General features: G+C 42.6%; 1 protein-coding gene across 3 annotated transcripts; it reads right to left on the reverse strand.

The window, feature by feature from the left end:
- Positions 1-1,408: 1,408 nt before the first annotated feature.
- On the reverse strand, positions 1,409-4,611 carry SAT1 (spermidine/spermine N1-acetyltransferase 1). Of its 3 annotated transcripts, XR_005725527.1 has the most exons (7): positions 4,227-4,505; positions 3,944-3,995; positions 3,772-3,855; positions 3,263-3,372; positions 2,190-2,291; positions 2,056-2,096; positions 1,409-1,932 (listed from the first exon to the last, which is right to left on the reverse strand). XR_005725527.1 is itself a non-coding variant. In XM_040266655.1 (6 exons), exons 1-6 carry the CDS (start codon positions 4,290-4,292, stop codon positions 1,762-1,764), a joined length of 516 nt encoding a protein of 171 aa, XP_040122589.1. In that variant the 5' UTR covers positions 4,293-4,611; the 3' UTR covers positions 1,409-1,761. The 3 variants fall into 3 exon arrangements, 1 of the variants encoding a protein (XP_040122589.1); XR_005725526.1 differs by having other exon boundaries at positions 2,190-3,372; positions 4,227-4,488; XM_040266655.1 differs by lacking the exon at positions 3,263-3,372 and having other exon boundaries at positions 4,227-4,611.
- Between the last annotated feature and the right edge of the window lie 6,424 nt (positions 4,612-11,035).

An 11,035-nucleotide genomic window follows, 5' to 3' on the forward strand; every position in this document is an offset into this window, starting at 1 on the left:
AGTTTCTAAGTTTTAAACTTAAGGGACTTCTTTAAAGTGGACACAAAAACTTCATTAAAGCTTTCATGGTGACAACACTGGGCCTCTAGGGCTAAGCTCTAAGAAGGATGAGAAAACAAAGAGTTACATTGTAACTCCCTTGGTTAATCTAATTTATTCACATATTTAACCACAGTCAGCATGTAGTTGTTTTCCTCAAAGAGGCCCACTTTCCAAAACACAATTTTCAAAATGTCTTTCCCCACAAAGCTCCTTGTGTTTCATTAACCCTTTTTATGCTTGCCAGCATTTCTCTCCTATAGTTATTTGCCAGCCTAGCAGGACCTTGGTTGAAAATTGACTCGAATCCTGTTTTCATGACATACTCTCTAAGTTACCAATTAATCCCAAGGCTCTCCTGTTAAATACAGTACAGGACCCTACTTGTGTATATGGCTACCTTCTAATTTGGGAAGCCACAAAATACTGAAACCAAGGCATGCAGGCCAAAATCCTCCTTTGAGTGAGAAGCCCAGTATTTATTTCCTGGAGAACACAGAAAGAAGATACTGAGTACTGCTTTTCAGTTATCTGATGAATTCTTTTGGAAAAGATTCATCTTGGAAATCACTACAGTGATTATTAACTAACATGTTCATTATTGTGGGAATTAGTGGCTTTAGGAATTTAGGTCAGTGTCGTGAGTAATAAAAAGGAGTTCACCTATCTATCTCCCCCTCAGCCCTCTTTTGGAGTTTGATTTTCAGTCCTGGAGAAAAGTCTTAGCTACTTCTTCCCCCATCCCCAGTGGCTTTAACCACCCCTGCAGTTTCTCTGCATAGATGTCCATGGTGTTAACACAGTTCCAGAAACTTGTCCTCCAAATAGGATGGTGATTTCCCTGACTGTACCTGTGCCCAACTCCAGCCTTTTAGTTTACCATGTTCCTGTAAAAATGTGGAATTTTTATTCCTGCCTGATTAGCAGAGTGATCTACTTTCCCTTCAGCCTAGTGTTTTGTGTGGGATGAGGTTGTTGTGAGCAAGATGTTTTTTCCTCCCAATTTCCAGTGTTTCAGAATCCCATTCCCACCTCTTTTACTGGTGTAACAAATGGGCTTTCTTACTGTGGGGCCTGGGTATCTAAGCTCTTAAAAATTCTGTTGGGTTAAGTGTACAGTGTCATCAATAGAAAGTCATATTTTATATGTTGCTACATATAAAACCTTGGGATTCAACTGGGTTCTTTCTAGACATTGGGAATACAGGCACAACACAGCTCCTGACCATCAGACACTTTAGACTGGATTAAAAATTCTTTAAAAAAAATTGTAAGGTTATCATGTTTCTTGGGCATTTTTATTTTGTACTAAACAGCAAGAAAAATGACTATGAAATAAAGGATCAATAAAAATGCTTACACCAGATAATTAAATCAAAGGGTACTTTATTAAAAAAAAGAATCAAAACAGAAACTCTAAGTACCAGTGTGTACATTGTACACATTTAAATGACTCACAAGAATGAAGTTTTTTTTCATAGACATTATCATATCACCTGTTGTTTATCAAAAGATGTTAAAAGAGAAATATGTCTCCAATCTGTATACAAGATTGCCATCTTAAACAGACCTTATTTCAAACATGCAACAACGCCACTGGTAATAAAGCTTTGGAATGGGTGCTCATTCTATTATTTCACTACAAAGAGGAGAGAAAGCAAGATAAGTTGAGAAGTTATTCTAAAATAGAATGGAAGCTGTCATTTTCTACACCAGCACTCCTCACTCCTCTGCTGCCATTTTAAGCAAGTACTCCTTGTCGATCTTGAAGAGTCTCCATCCCTCTTCGCTGGATAGATCAGAGGCACCTCTTCTTTTGTAGAAGTTGATAGATGGTTCATTCCACTCTGCCACCAAGAAGTGCATGCTGCTGCAGCGACACTTCATTGCAACCTATTACACGGGAGAGGAAAATGAACTCAGTGACCGCACCTGCTTTCCAAGACCCAATTTCAATTCAGTCCTTTAAATAATCCAGGAACGCTTGCAAATTGGAAACCAAACACCAAGACATACCTGGCTTAGCTTCTTCAGAATTTCTGAGCCTATGCCAAAGCCTAAAAGAACGAGAAGTACCATTTTAAAAAGTCATTTTAAGGACTTCAAGCCCCGATTTCTCTTTAGAGCAGCCCCCCTGAACTCAACCATACCTCTATAATCGCTCATCACAAAGAAGTCCTCAAGATACAACAGTTTGCCAATCCATGGATCATAGGTAAAATAGTACATGGCAAAACCAACAATGCTGTGTCCTGTAATAAGAGTATCACATGAGTTATGGATGAAAAACAATGTCAAGGTTGTAGGTGCAAAATCAGAAGCCTATCATAAGTTTAAAAAAATATACATGCATGTATTATAAAAATAAGTAGCCATTGGACCGGACTATCTTCTGACTTTTAGGCTAGTGCAATCCAGGTCACTGTTGGATGATCTCACTGTTCTTAGAACATGTTTTCACAAAAAGCACACGTTAGAGCTAGCCGAACCCAGGCTAAAACCATGGACTGGCCACTTGGCAATCTGTTGGATCTCACACTCAGGAAGTGAGAATGCTTTCATTACTTGCCAGAGTGAAAGTGCTATGGTCTTAAACTAAACACACACATTATTCACATCCTATTGATATATTGGTATGTTGACTTGGGAATAAGTCAGGTTTACACGGCAGTTCAGAATAGTAAGTATTTGTAGTTTAGAAACCCTGCTTCCTTAAGGTCAGGACATAAGGCGAAACAGTAAGGTTTAATTTCAGAACCTGCCTTCCAATTCACACATTTTCAATTTACTTTCCCCAGTGTTTAAGTCGGAAGAAACAGAGGTACTCAGGTATGATGTTAACATCCACATATCTCTGGAAAGTACCTCATCCCTTATGTATTTTGCTCATTTTTTTTTCTAGCAGGAGGAAATGGCCTCAGAACAAAAAAAAAAAAACCTTAATCACCCCCCAACCCGGCCCATCAACTTCCCCCTTCAGCTTTGTCTTTTGGCCATTCAACAATGACCAGGAAGAAAAACAACAACAAAGAAAAAAAAAAACAAAGAAAAATAAAAGGAAAAAAGCATCCGACTTCTTCTTAATAGGTGTCTGTAATTCCAATTGGAGGCATAAGTTTCAAATTAAACTTTCTAGCCATCTTATAGTCCTTCCCAAATAGGAAGCGAGTACATTGGAGCTTCTGATCTACCGTGTTTTAAGTGTGTGATAATAGGGCCTTACCTCATTTATCATGATCATCTACTTTATTGTGTAAAGGATCTTTTAGTTACCTCCCCGCCCATCCATGTACACGGAAGGGCCATGTACATGGCGAAGCTAGAGACTGTAACCTGAAGATTGGGACAAATTAAAGAAAAAAATGTAATTTAACACAGATACAAAAAAGGTTACGTTAGGGTCAAACAAGAACCATTTATGAAACTGAATTTACAACAAATGACTTTATACCTAACTTTTCCGGGTCTCCACCGCATTCTGATACTTACATAAACAGCTCAAACTCTTCCGGGTCTCCACAGCACTGATACTTAAAGAGCTCTTTTGACCCGCCCTATTATTAAGTGCAGCACATTTTTTTTTTCAGTACTTTGAACACTGGCTGGCTATTATTTCTGGCCAATTTCTCAGTTAAGTAACTTCAGCCTGTGTTGTCAGTGCTTCTACAGAGCGGACTCTACGTCTTACACAACACTCGGTCTCTTCGGCTTCTAGAAGGGCAGGGCGATTACCTTCCGGAGTCAGGTTCTCCTTGGGCACTTCTGCAACTAAGCAGTGGTAGAAGGGGTGCTCTCCGAAACCGTCTTCTAGTAGATCTGCAAGAAGGGGAAGCAGAGACAGTGTTGGAGTCGGTGAAGGTCGTCCCCCAAACGCTCGTCCCTTGCCCTGCCACTGATGCGTTACCTTTTTCAGTTAACATTACTTGCTCTTCCATGTATTCGTATTTAGCCAATTCCTGGGTTGAGGCACATAAGAAAAAGGAAAAAGGAAGAGAAGCAGAAAATTAAGTGAGGCCCTGGCCCGGACAGCTCGGGGGAAGGGGGTGGGCGGAGCGGGGATTCGTTCCGAGTTTCGCCCGGAGCGGCGCCGCCTGGCCGGGGCTGTGGGTAGGCGGGCGGAGAAAAGGGGACCTGCGGGGTACAAGGACCCCAACTCCGCCTCGGGAGGAGCCCGAGCTTCCCGCTACCTTGATCAGCCGCAGGATGTCACTGCAGTCGGCAGCGGTGGCCGGGCGGATCACGAATTTAGCCATTTTCGTCTTTTGCTTTTCTTCCCTTTGCGGACCAGGCCCCTGTACTTGAACAGTAGGAGGAGGTGGTTCCTCATTCGTCTCCCGGGAGCGTCCTCTTCCCAGTCAGGATGGCACCATGACCTGGCGAACCTCGGCGAACAACGTAAGACAAGCAGCTCACTGCAACTGGAGCCGCGCGCGTTCCTGCCGCCGGGCTCTCTGCTTTTTAGCCTGAAGAAGCCCCTCCCCGGGACGTGAGGCGGCGGCGCCTCGTCCAATGAGGTCGCGACCGCCCCCTCTTCCGGGCACCTCCCTCTTTTCCGGGCCCCTGTGTGAACCTGGCCGGCGCGGGCGGGGTGCGGGCGGCGAGGCGCTAGGCTGAGCTCTCTAGCGGCGCCCTCTCGTGGCACATGGTGGAGGCTTCCTGAAAGTCCGACCTCCCAGCCTAGGCGTCCCCTAAGTGACCTTTGCAAAAGGAAGAGAGAGGTTCCCCTTTGGGCCCTGGACCAATGACTTGACAGTTTCTTCTCTGGAGACACCTGGCTTTGAGCGGTGAGGGGATGAGAGGTTTAGAGGAGCGGCTCGCATAGGGTGGTCTGGGGGGCCCTGTGGGTTCCAAGATCATTTCAGAACTAGCTAGCTTCAGAGTAATAATAGGGTTTCATTTGCCTTTCTTAGTTTCGCTGGAATTTTCCAGAGAACTGATGTATGATGACGTCATTGCTCTCATGACTAAAGGAATGTGTGCTTGCATGTTCTTGTGTTTTCTAGAATTTCCCAAGGTAAGCTATTTGGCTTCCTCAATAATTCTTTCCCCCTCTGCTGGTAATTTTTAGAGTTAACAGAATATTTTCTTTCTTACTTTTTTCGTTTTCATTTTTTTCTTAAAACTCTGGCTTTCCTATGAAAACACTTTCCTTTTGCCTGAGGTACACTCCTTCTGACTTGCATTTAGTGAGGGTCCGCTCTTATAACATTTTCTGTTTTGCTTGCCTAAATATGTCTTTCAGTTATCCTAAAGTTCTTGGAGGATTTATTTCACTGTGAACGAATTTGAGGTTGGAAGTTCTTTTCTCTCAGCATATTGACGACATCTATCTTCTGCCTTCTATTGCTGTTTAAAGTTGTTATATTCCCTCCTTGCTCATTCCCTGCGCTTCTTCTCCCCTCCTTTAAAACTTTTTATTTTGAAGTAATTACAAATTTACAGGATGTGTGATGACATCCTTGCTTTGGTGACTAAAGGAAGGTGTGTTTGTATGTTCTCATGTTTTCTAGAATTTTCAAAGGTTAGCTTTAAGAATTTTTCAATAATTTTTAAATGTCTTGAGAGGAGAATGTTTGAGAACAGTTGGATTAGATTATAGCTCTTCCTGGGTTATACCCACTGGAGCAAGTACTCCATCCTTTTGCAGATACAGGTTTTTATTTACAAACCACCTTCTCAGACAGGCCTTCTGAGGGCCCTGCTTTGACTAACCAGCCTGGGTTCCTGACTGAGTCAGAGCAAAAGCATAAAAGGAGCCTGCAATGTTTTCAGTCTGTAGGTTGGATTATCACCAAATGACCCCTCCTCCAACATTCAACATAACTCAGCCTCTGCTCGCAATATCCTGTAGGTAGAAAAGAAAGCAAAAGTAGCTCCCCTTCCCACCCTCTGGGGATCTCATGCCTAGTGAGTCATTGTGAGAGTTTATGGAATGTTTCTCAAACATCTTTAAAATAGCATTGATTCTCATCTGCCTAAGCCACTTTAGGTAGTGTTTCCTGACACTATTGCACTTGGGATGACCATACATAAGCCCTTCCTTCCTCCGCTTTGTTTTGTGTTGTGGGCAGACCCAGGAGAGCTTGTTACAGAATTAGTACTAACAGTAAGTTAGAACTCTGTGACTAAGCATTAATAATAACTGACTCCTTGAAGCAAAAACAAGGCCGTTTTCAATGTGGTCTGCTTAGTCTTTTAGAATAATGGTTGTTTGTCATTAAAACACACAATATATGTTTTTCTATTTATTCTGCTTTTCCGGTTTCAGTTTCATGTTTTTATGCTTCACTTTGCCATTATGACAATAAGAGCCCATTCAGAAAAATAGGTGGCTAGAAAAAGCTCATTTATTGTGTTTTTTGCACAAGCTTAGAACCCTAAGAAATGTGGATTTTCTTTATGAATCAAGTTAGGTTTTGAAGAATCTAAGCTACTCCATTTTGTTAACAGAAAAACTCCATTTTGTAAGGTTCCGGGAAAAGAGCCTTTGGAAATCCAAGAGCCTTTGGAAATCCCCTGACCTCACCCCACTGCCCACGAGCCAATCAGACCCCAGACCAAAATCTCCTGACTTAATGCTTAGGAACTTGTGGTCTACCTAGACAATAGGGACCAGTCAAGAACCAACACACAACCCTTCAAAAGAAAGTGACTGATCAGATGTTCCCCTACCTAGAAATCCTTTTTTCCATGTATACTTCCTATATAAGCAATGTAATCCAGGACCCGGGGCTCCTCCCTATAGCCGCTGTGTTGGTATCGGTGGGAGCCCCGGCTTGAGCTTGGTAATAAAAACTCTTGCTTTTGCATCGGATATTGGCTCCCTGGTGGTCATTGGGAGATTTCACAACTTGGGCATAACATTTGGGGGCTCGTCCGGGATCTCCCACCGGCTCCAGGGGAAGACCGATCCAGAGAGTCATCTGCAGCCGGTAAGCCTTTTTCTGTCTTTCTTTTCGTTTCTGGCAGGGCCTACTTTCTGAGACCAGTATAGCAGATGCGCCGACGAGTCACCGGTGGGGGTCGTTGGGAGACGTCCCCGACCCCGGCGGGGGGAGACGGAGTGCCCCTGTTTTCTGTAGAAGATAGCGGGGTCGCTCCCGCTGAATGGCCGGAGGCCATCGTCATTCGGTTTTACCTCCGGACTCCCGGAGGTGTATTTCTCCTGTCTCTGTCTGTCTGTGTGGCTGTTCATATAGTCTGTGTTAATTTACCAACATCTGACTGATCCAGGGATGATGGGGCAATGCCATTCTAGCCCCACACCTCTATCCTTGGTTACTGATAATTTTAAGGAGGTCAAGATGCACGCTCATGACCTCAGTATAAAAATTAAAAGGAATAAATTAATCACTTTTTGCAGCACAGAATGGCTGACCTTCCATGTAGACTGGCCCTCAGAAGGCACCTTTGACTTGGGAACTGTACACCGAGTCCAAGATATCATCCTCTGACCGCAGATTGGACACCCTGACCAAGCACCCCCCTCCTTGGGTAAAACCTTTTTTGCCTCAACAGGGATTTTCTACCGCTCAAGTGTTGGCGACACATGTAGGAAAGAACCCGAAGAATCCCAACGAGCGTGAACCAACGGCGCCGCTATACCCCATCTTGCAGGGGGGAATTGTTAGGGGAAGCACACTGATTGAAACCGCCCACCCTGGCCAGGCACCATAGTAACCATTTGCATGAGTTGTTTTATGACAGGAGATCCTGATAAGGAATAGGGAACTAATAAGCCTCCACCAACGGGAAGAGTTCGGGAAAGGGCTAAAGGAGACACCACGTGTACATTGCGAGCCACGTGGCAGAGCAGTTCTCCTGGGTTTCCTTACCCTACTGCTCTCCACCCGGGTGCCCTTTCCCAATAAAATCTCTTGCTTTATCAGCACATGTGTCTCCTTGGACAATTCATTTCCGAGTGTTAGACAAGAACCCAGTTTCGGGCCCTGGAAGGGGTCCCTCTTCCTGCAACAAATGGCGACTCTGGCGGGGACTCTTCTTCACCAAGACTGATATCCTGACCACTCGGGGTACTCAAGGGCCAGCTTGCCTGCCAATGGACCAGATCCAGCGGCTGCAACCAGGACCCTTTTGTCCCTGGTCTCCTCCTGGAGTGGACAACTGGCCAGAGTGCCCCGACTGGTAAGGAACAAGAGACTTTATTGATCTCTCTCCCCTTCCCTCTCTCTTTCCTCTCCTTAACCCTTCCTATCCTTCCCTGTTTTTCTAGTCCCCCGGTCCTGGATGCAGGAATCTGGTCGAAGGGCCCTCAGCCTGAGCTGAGGATTGGAGACTGATCACCTCCTCTTGGCATAGAACTCGAATTCTGGTTCTGATTTCTGGTAGGGCCGAGTTCCAGTCCTCCCTTCTCTGGAGACCCAGGGAAAGGTCCCGTAATGCCTGGGTATCCGTAGGTGGCAGGAGACGTCTGTAAGGCCACCCCTTTTGCCCCCCTCTCCCGCCTCCTCCCCCTTCTTTCAACCTGGCTTCCTTTCCTTCCCTGAAATCTTTGATGTTAGTACTTGGATCTGAAGTTGTGTCTCTATAGGAGGTTTTCTGAGAGACTGTATTTTTGTATTTAAGGGCTTCCCTGGTGGAGCCAAGGTTAAAGCATCTGCCTGCAATATGGGAGACCTGGGTTTGATCCCTGGGTCGAGAAGATCCCCTGGAGAAGGAAATGGCAACCCACTCCAGTATTCTTGCCTGGAGAATCCCATGGATGGAGGAGCTTGGTGGGCTACAGTCCACGGATAGCAAAGAGTTGGACACGACTGAGTGACTTCACTTTCACGTTCACTTTGATGAGGACTGCCAGGTTTATATGTGTGTGTTTTAACTCTGTGTTCTGTGTTGTGATTTTTGATGGCCATTTTGCTTTGTCCGGCCACCATTTGGTTTAGACCTGCTGCCGTTTTGTTAGAACTTGATTTTCTTTCCCTGTCCCTTGAGACCAGGGCTCTCAGGAACACTTATCTAGACCATCTCTAACTCCTGACACTGAGGAAAAAGGAAAAAAAGACTTGAAGCTAGATCTTGCACTGTGTCTGTCTAAATATGTCTTGGTATGTCTCTGTCTAAATATGTCTTGCTATGTCTCTGTCTCTGGGTAATATTTTTGAGGTTACTTTGTATATGAGCTCTATTTATTTGGCTTAAAAAAAAGGGTAAGCGCTTATAAATCAAGTAATTATAAATTAATAAATTCCAGGTTCATGTGAACTGGGAAATATTCAATGTTAAATACCTGATATTAATGTTTGTTTGTTGACCTATCTAATATAGACATGTCTTAGAGTACTTAACGTTAAGTAAAATATTTTCATTGTACCTAGGTTTAATATAAGTTAAATATTATATCTGTTACAAGTTTGTCAACAAGGAAATTAGAGTCAACTAGGTCCAAGATGGCAGAGCTGACTTTCACTAGACCTTGAGCCTTGGTATTTAGGCCTATTGTGACATATCAACAAGCTAAGTGATACACCCATCAACATTGACTAAATCTGACCAAATGTTCTAAACCCTTTTAATTGATCTTTTTGATAAAACTTCTTAAATAGAACTCGTTTGAAGTTCTTTTGATCTCTAGCTAACTTTGGGATACTTCAGAGGGCCCCTGGAACATCCCAAAGAGAGATATTAAACTGTGTTTATTTGGTTGGTTAAATTACATGGAAAAGATTATCAGATGAGTAATAAATCCACTCATGTTATAATGTATGGTAAAATTACTAATACAGATATCCTAAAAACTATATGGAGTTTTTAACATTCTGATATGTCCTGGTATTTTAATGGAAAACCTGATGACTTCACAAAAGTTAAGAAAAGGACTAAATGAACCAGCGAATATGCTTATAACTTTTATGGTTTCTATCTGAAAAATTATGGGTTTAAATCATATTTTCAGGGAGTAGGGAAAATCTTCCTCTCAAACTAATTATGACAATACTTTGGTAAAATTAAATGTTATAAACAAAACAATTATATTTTCTATCTGACTCCTCCAAAAATTGGAAGTTCTTAGGTTTCCAGTAAGTTTATCAAATGAGTTAGGAAGGTTATCTCATGGGTACAAAAATCTCAAGAAATTTTTGAGACCTTAAAAAGGGAAGAATTCACCTAGATTTGTTAGGCAAAATCTGTGATAAGCCTTTGGTGTGAGTTTCCCAGCCCTGTTTTATTTTAAAAGTTCAGTCTGAGACTCTATAAATGTTTCAGCAAAATAAAAAGCCCATAATCAATTATGGTTATAAAATCATCAGACCAAAATCAGTGAGAACAGACCTATTTTGCAAACAAACTAGCCTTAATTTGGTTATATTTAATAAAAATAAGGGTAACTTTAAGGAGAAAAAGATAATTCAAAATGTTAAATACCAGTTTGTTAATGGAGGTCTGCACCTAATAAGACTCATCTCTTAGATAGTTCTTTGCTGTTATGTGATATTAATGTAAAATTTAATTGAATTCTTGAAGAACACCCTGAGTTTGTTTCTGAAGCTTATCTCAGTAATCTATCTTTGGATGAAGATCAGATGCCTCATGACCTGCAACCAGGACTGGAAAAAGACATAATTTAAGGGACTGTCTCCAACATGGATGGAAGGACTTTTTTTATCAGGAGAAACTACACTACACCAGGATGAGAAGACGATGACATCAGAGGTAGACAGCTTCCTCAAGATGCTGGACCTGATTTGTATGATCATTTATGTTTTCTTGACTTCTTAGACCTTTGCATATAAGTCAAATGCTTTTCTATCATAAGCCTGATCCTATGCTAGTTTTAAAAATCAGTCCAAATGTTGGGTTTGTGGCCAATTACCTGTGTCTAGTTCTGGGTTACCTTGGTAAATTTCTCTACTACCAGACTCTAACTGGTTGGCCCTGAGAAAATTTACTTAAAAAAATTATAGTCATATTCAGGTCACTATGATATTACTAGATAGGATCCCCTCACTGGGCCAATTAATAATGCCTGCTCTGACTC

This window comes from Oryx dammah, unplaced genomic scaffold (genome assembly GCF_014754425.2).
Source record: "Oryx dammah isolate SB20612 unplaced genomic scaffold, SCBI_Odam_1.1 HiC_scaffold_23, whole genome shotgun sequence".
NCBI classification, from domain to species: domain Eukaryota; kingdom Metazoa; phylum Chordata; class Mammalia; order Artiodactyla; family Bovidae; genus Oryx; species Oryx dammah.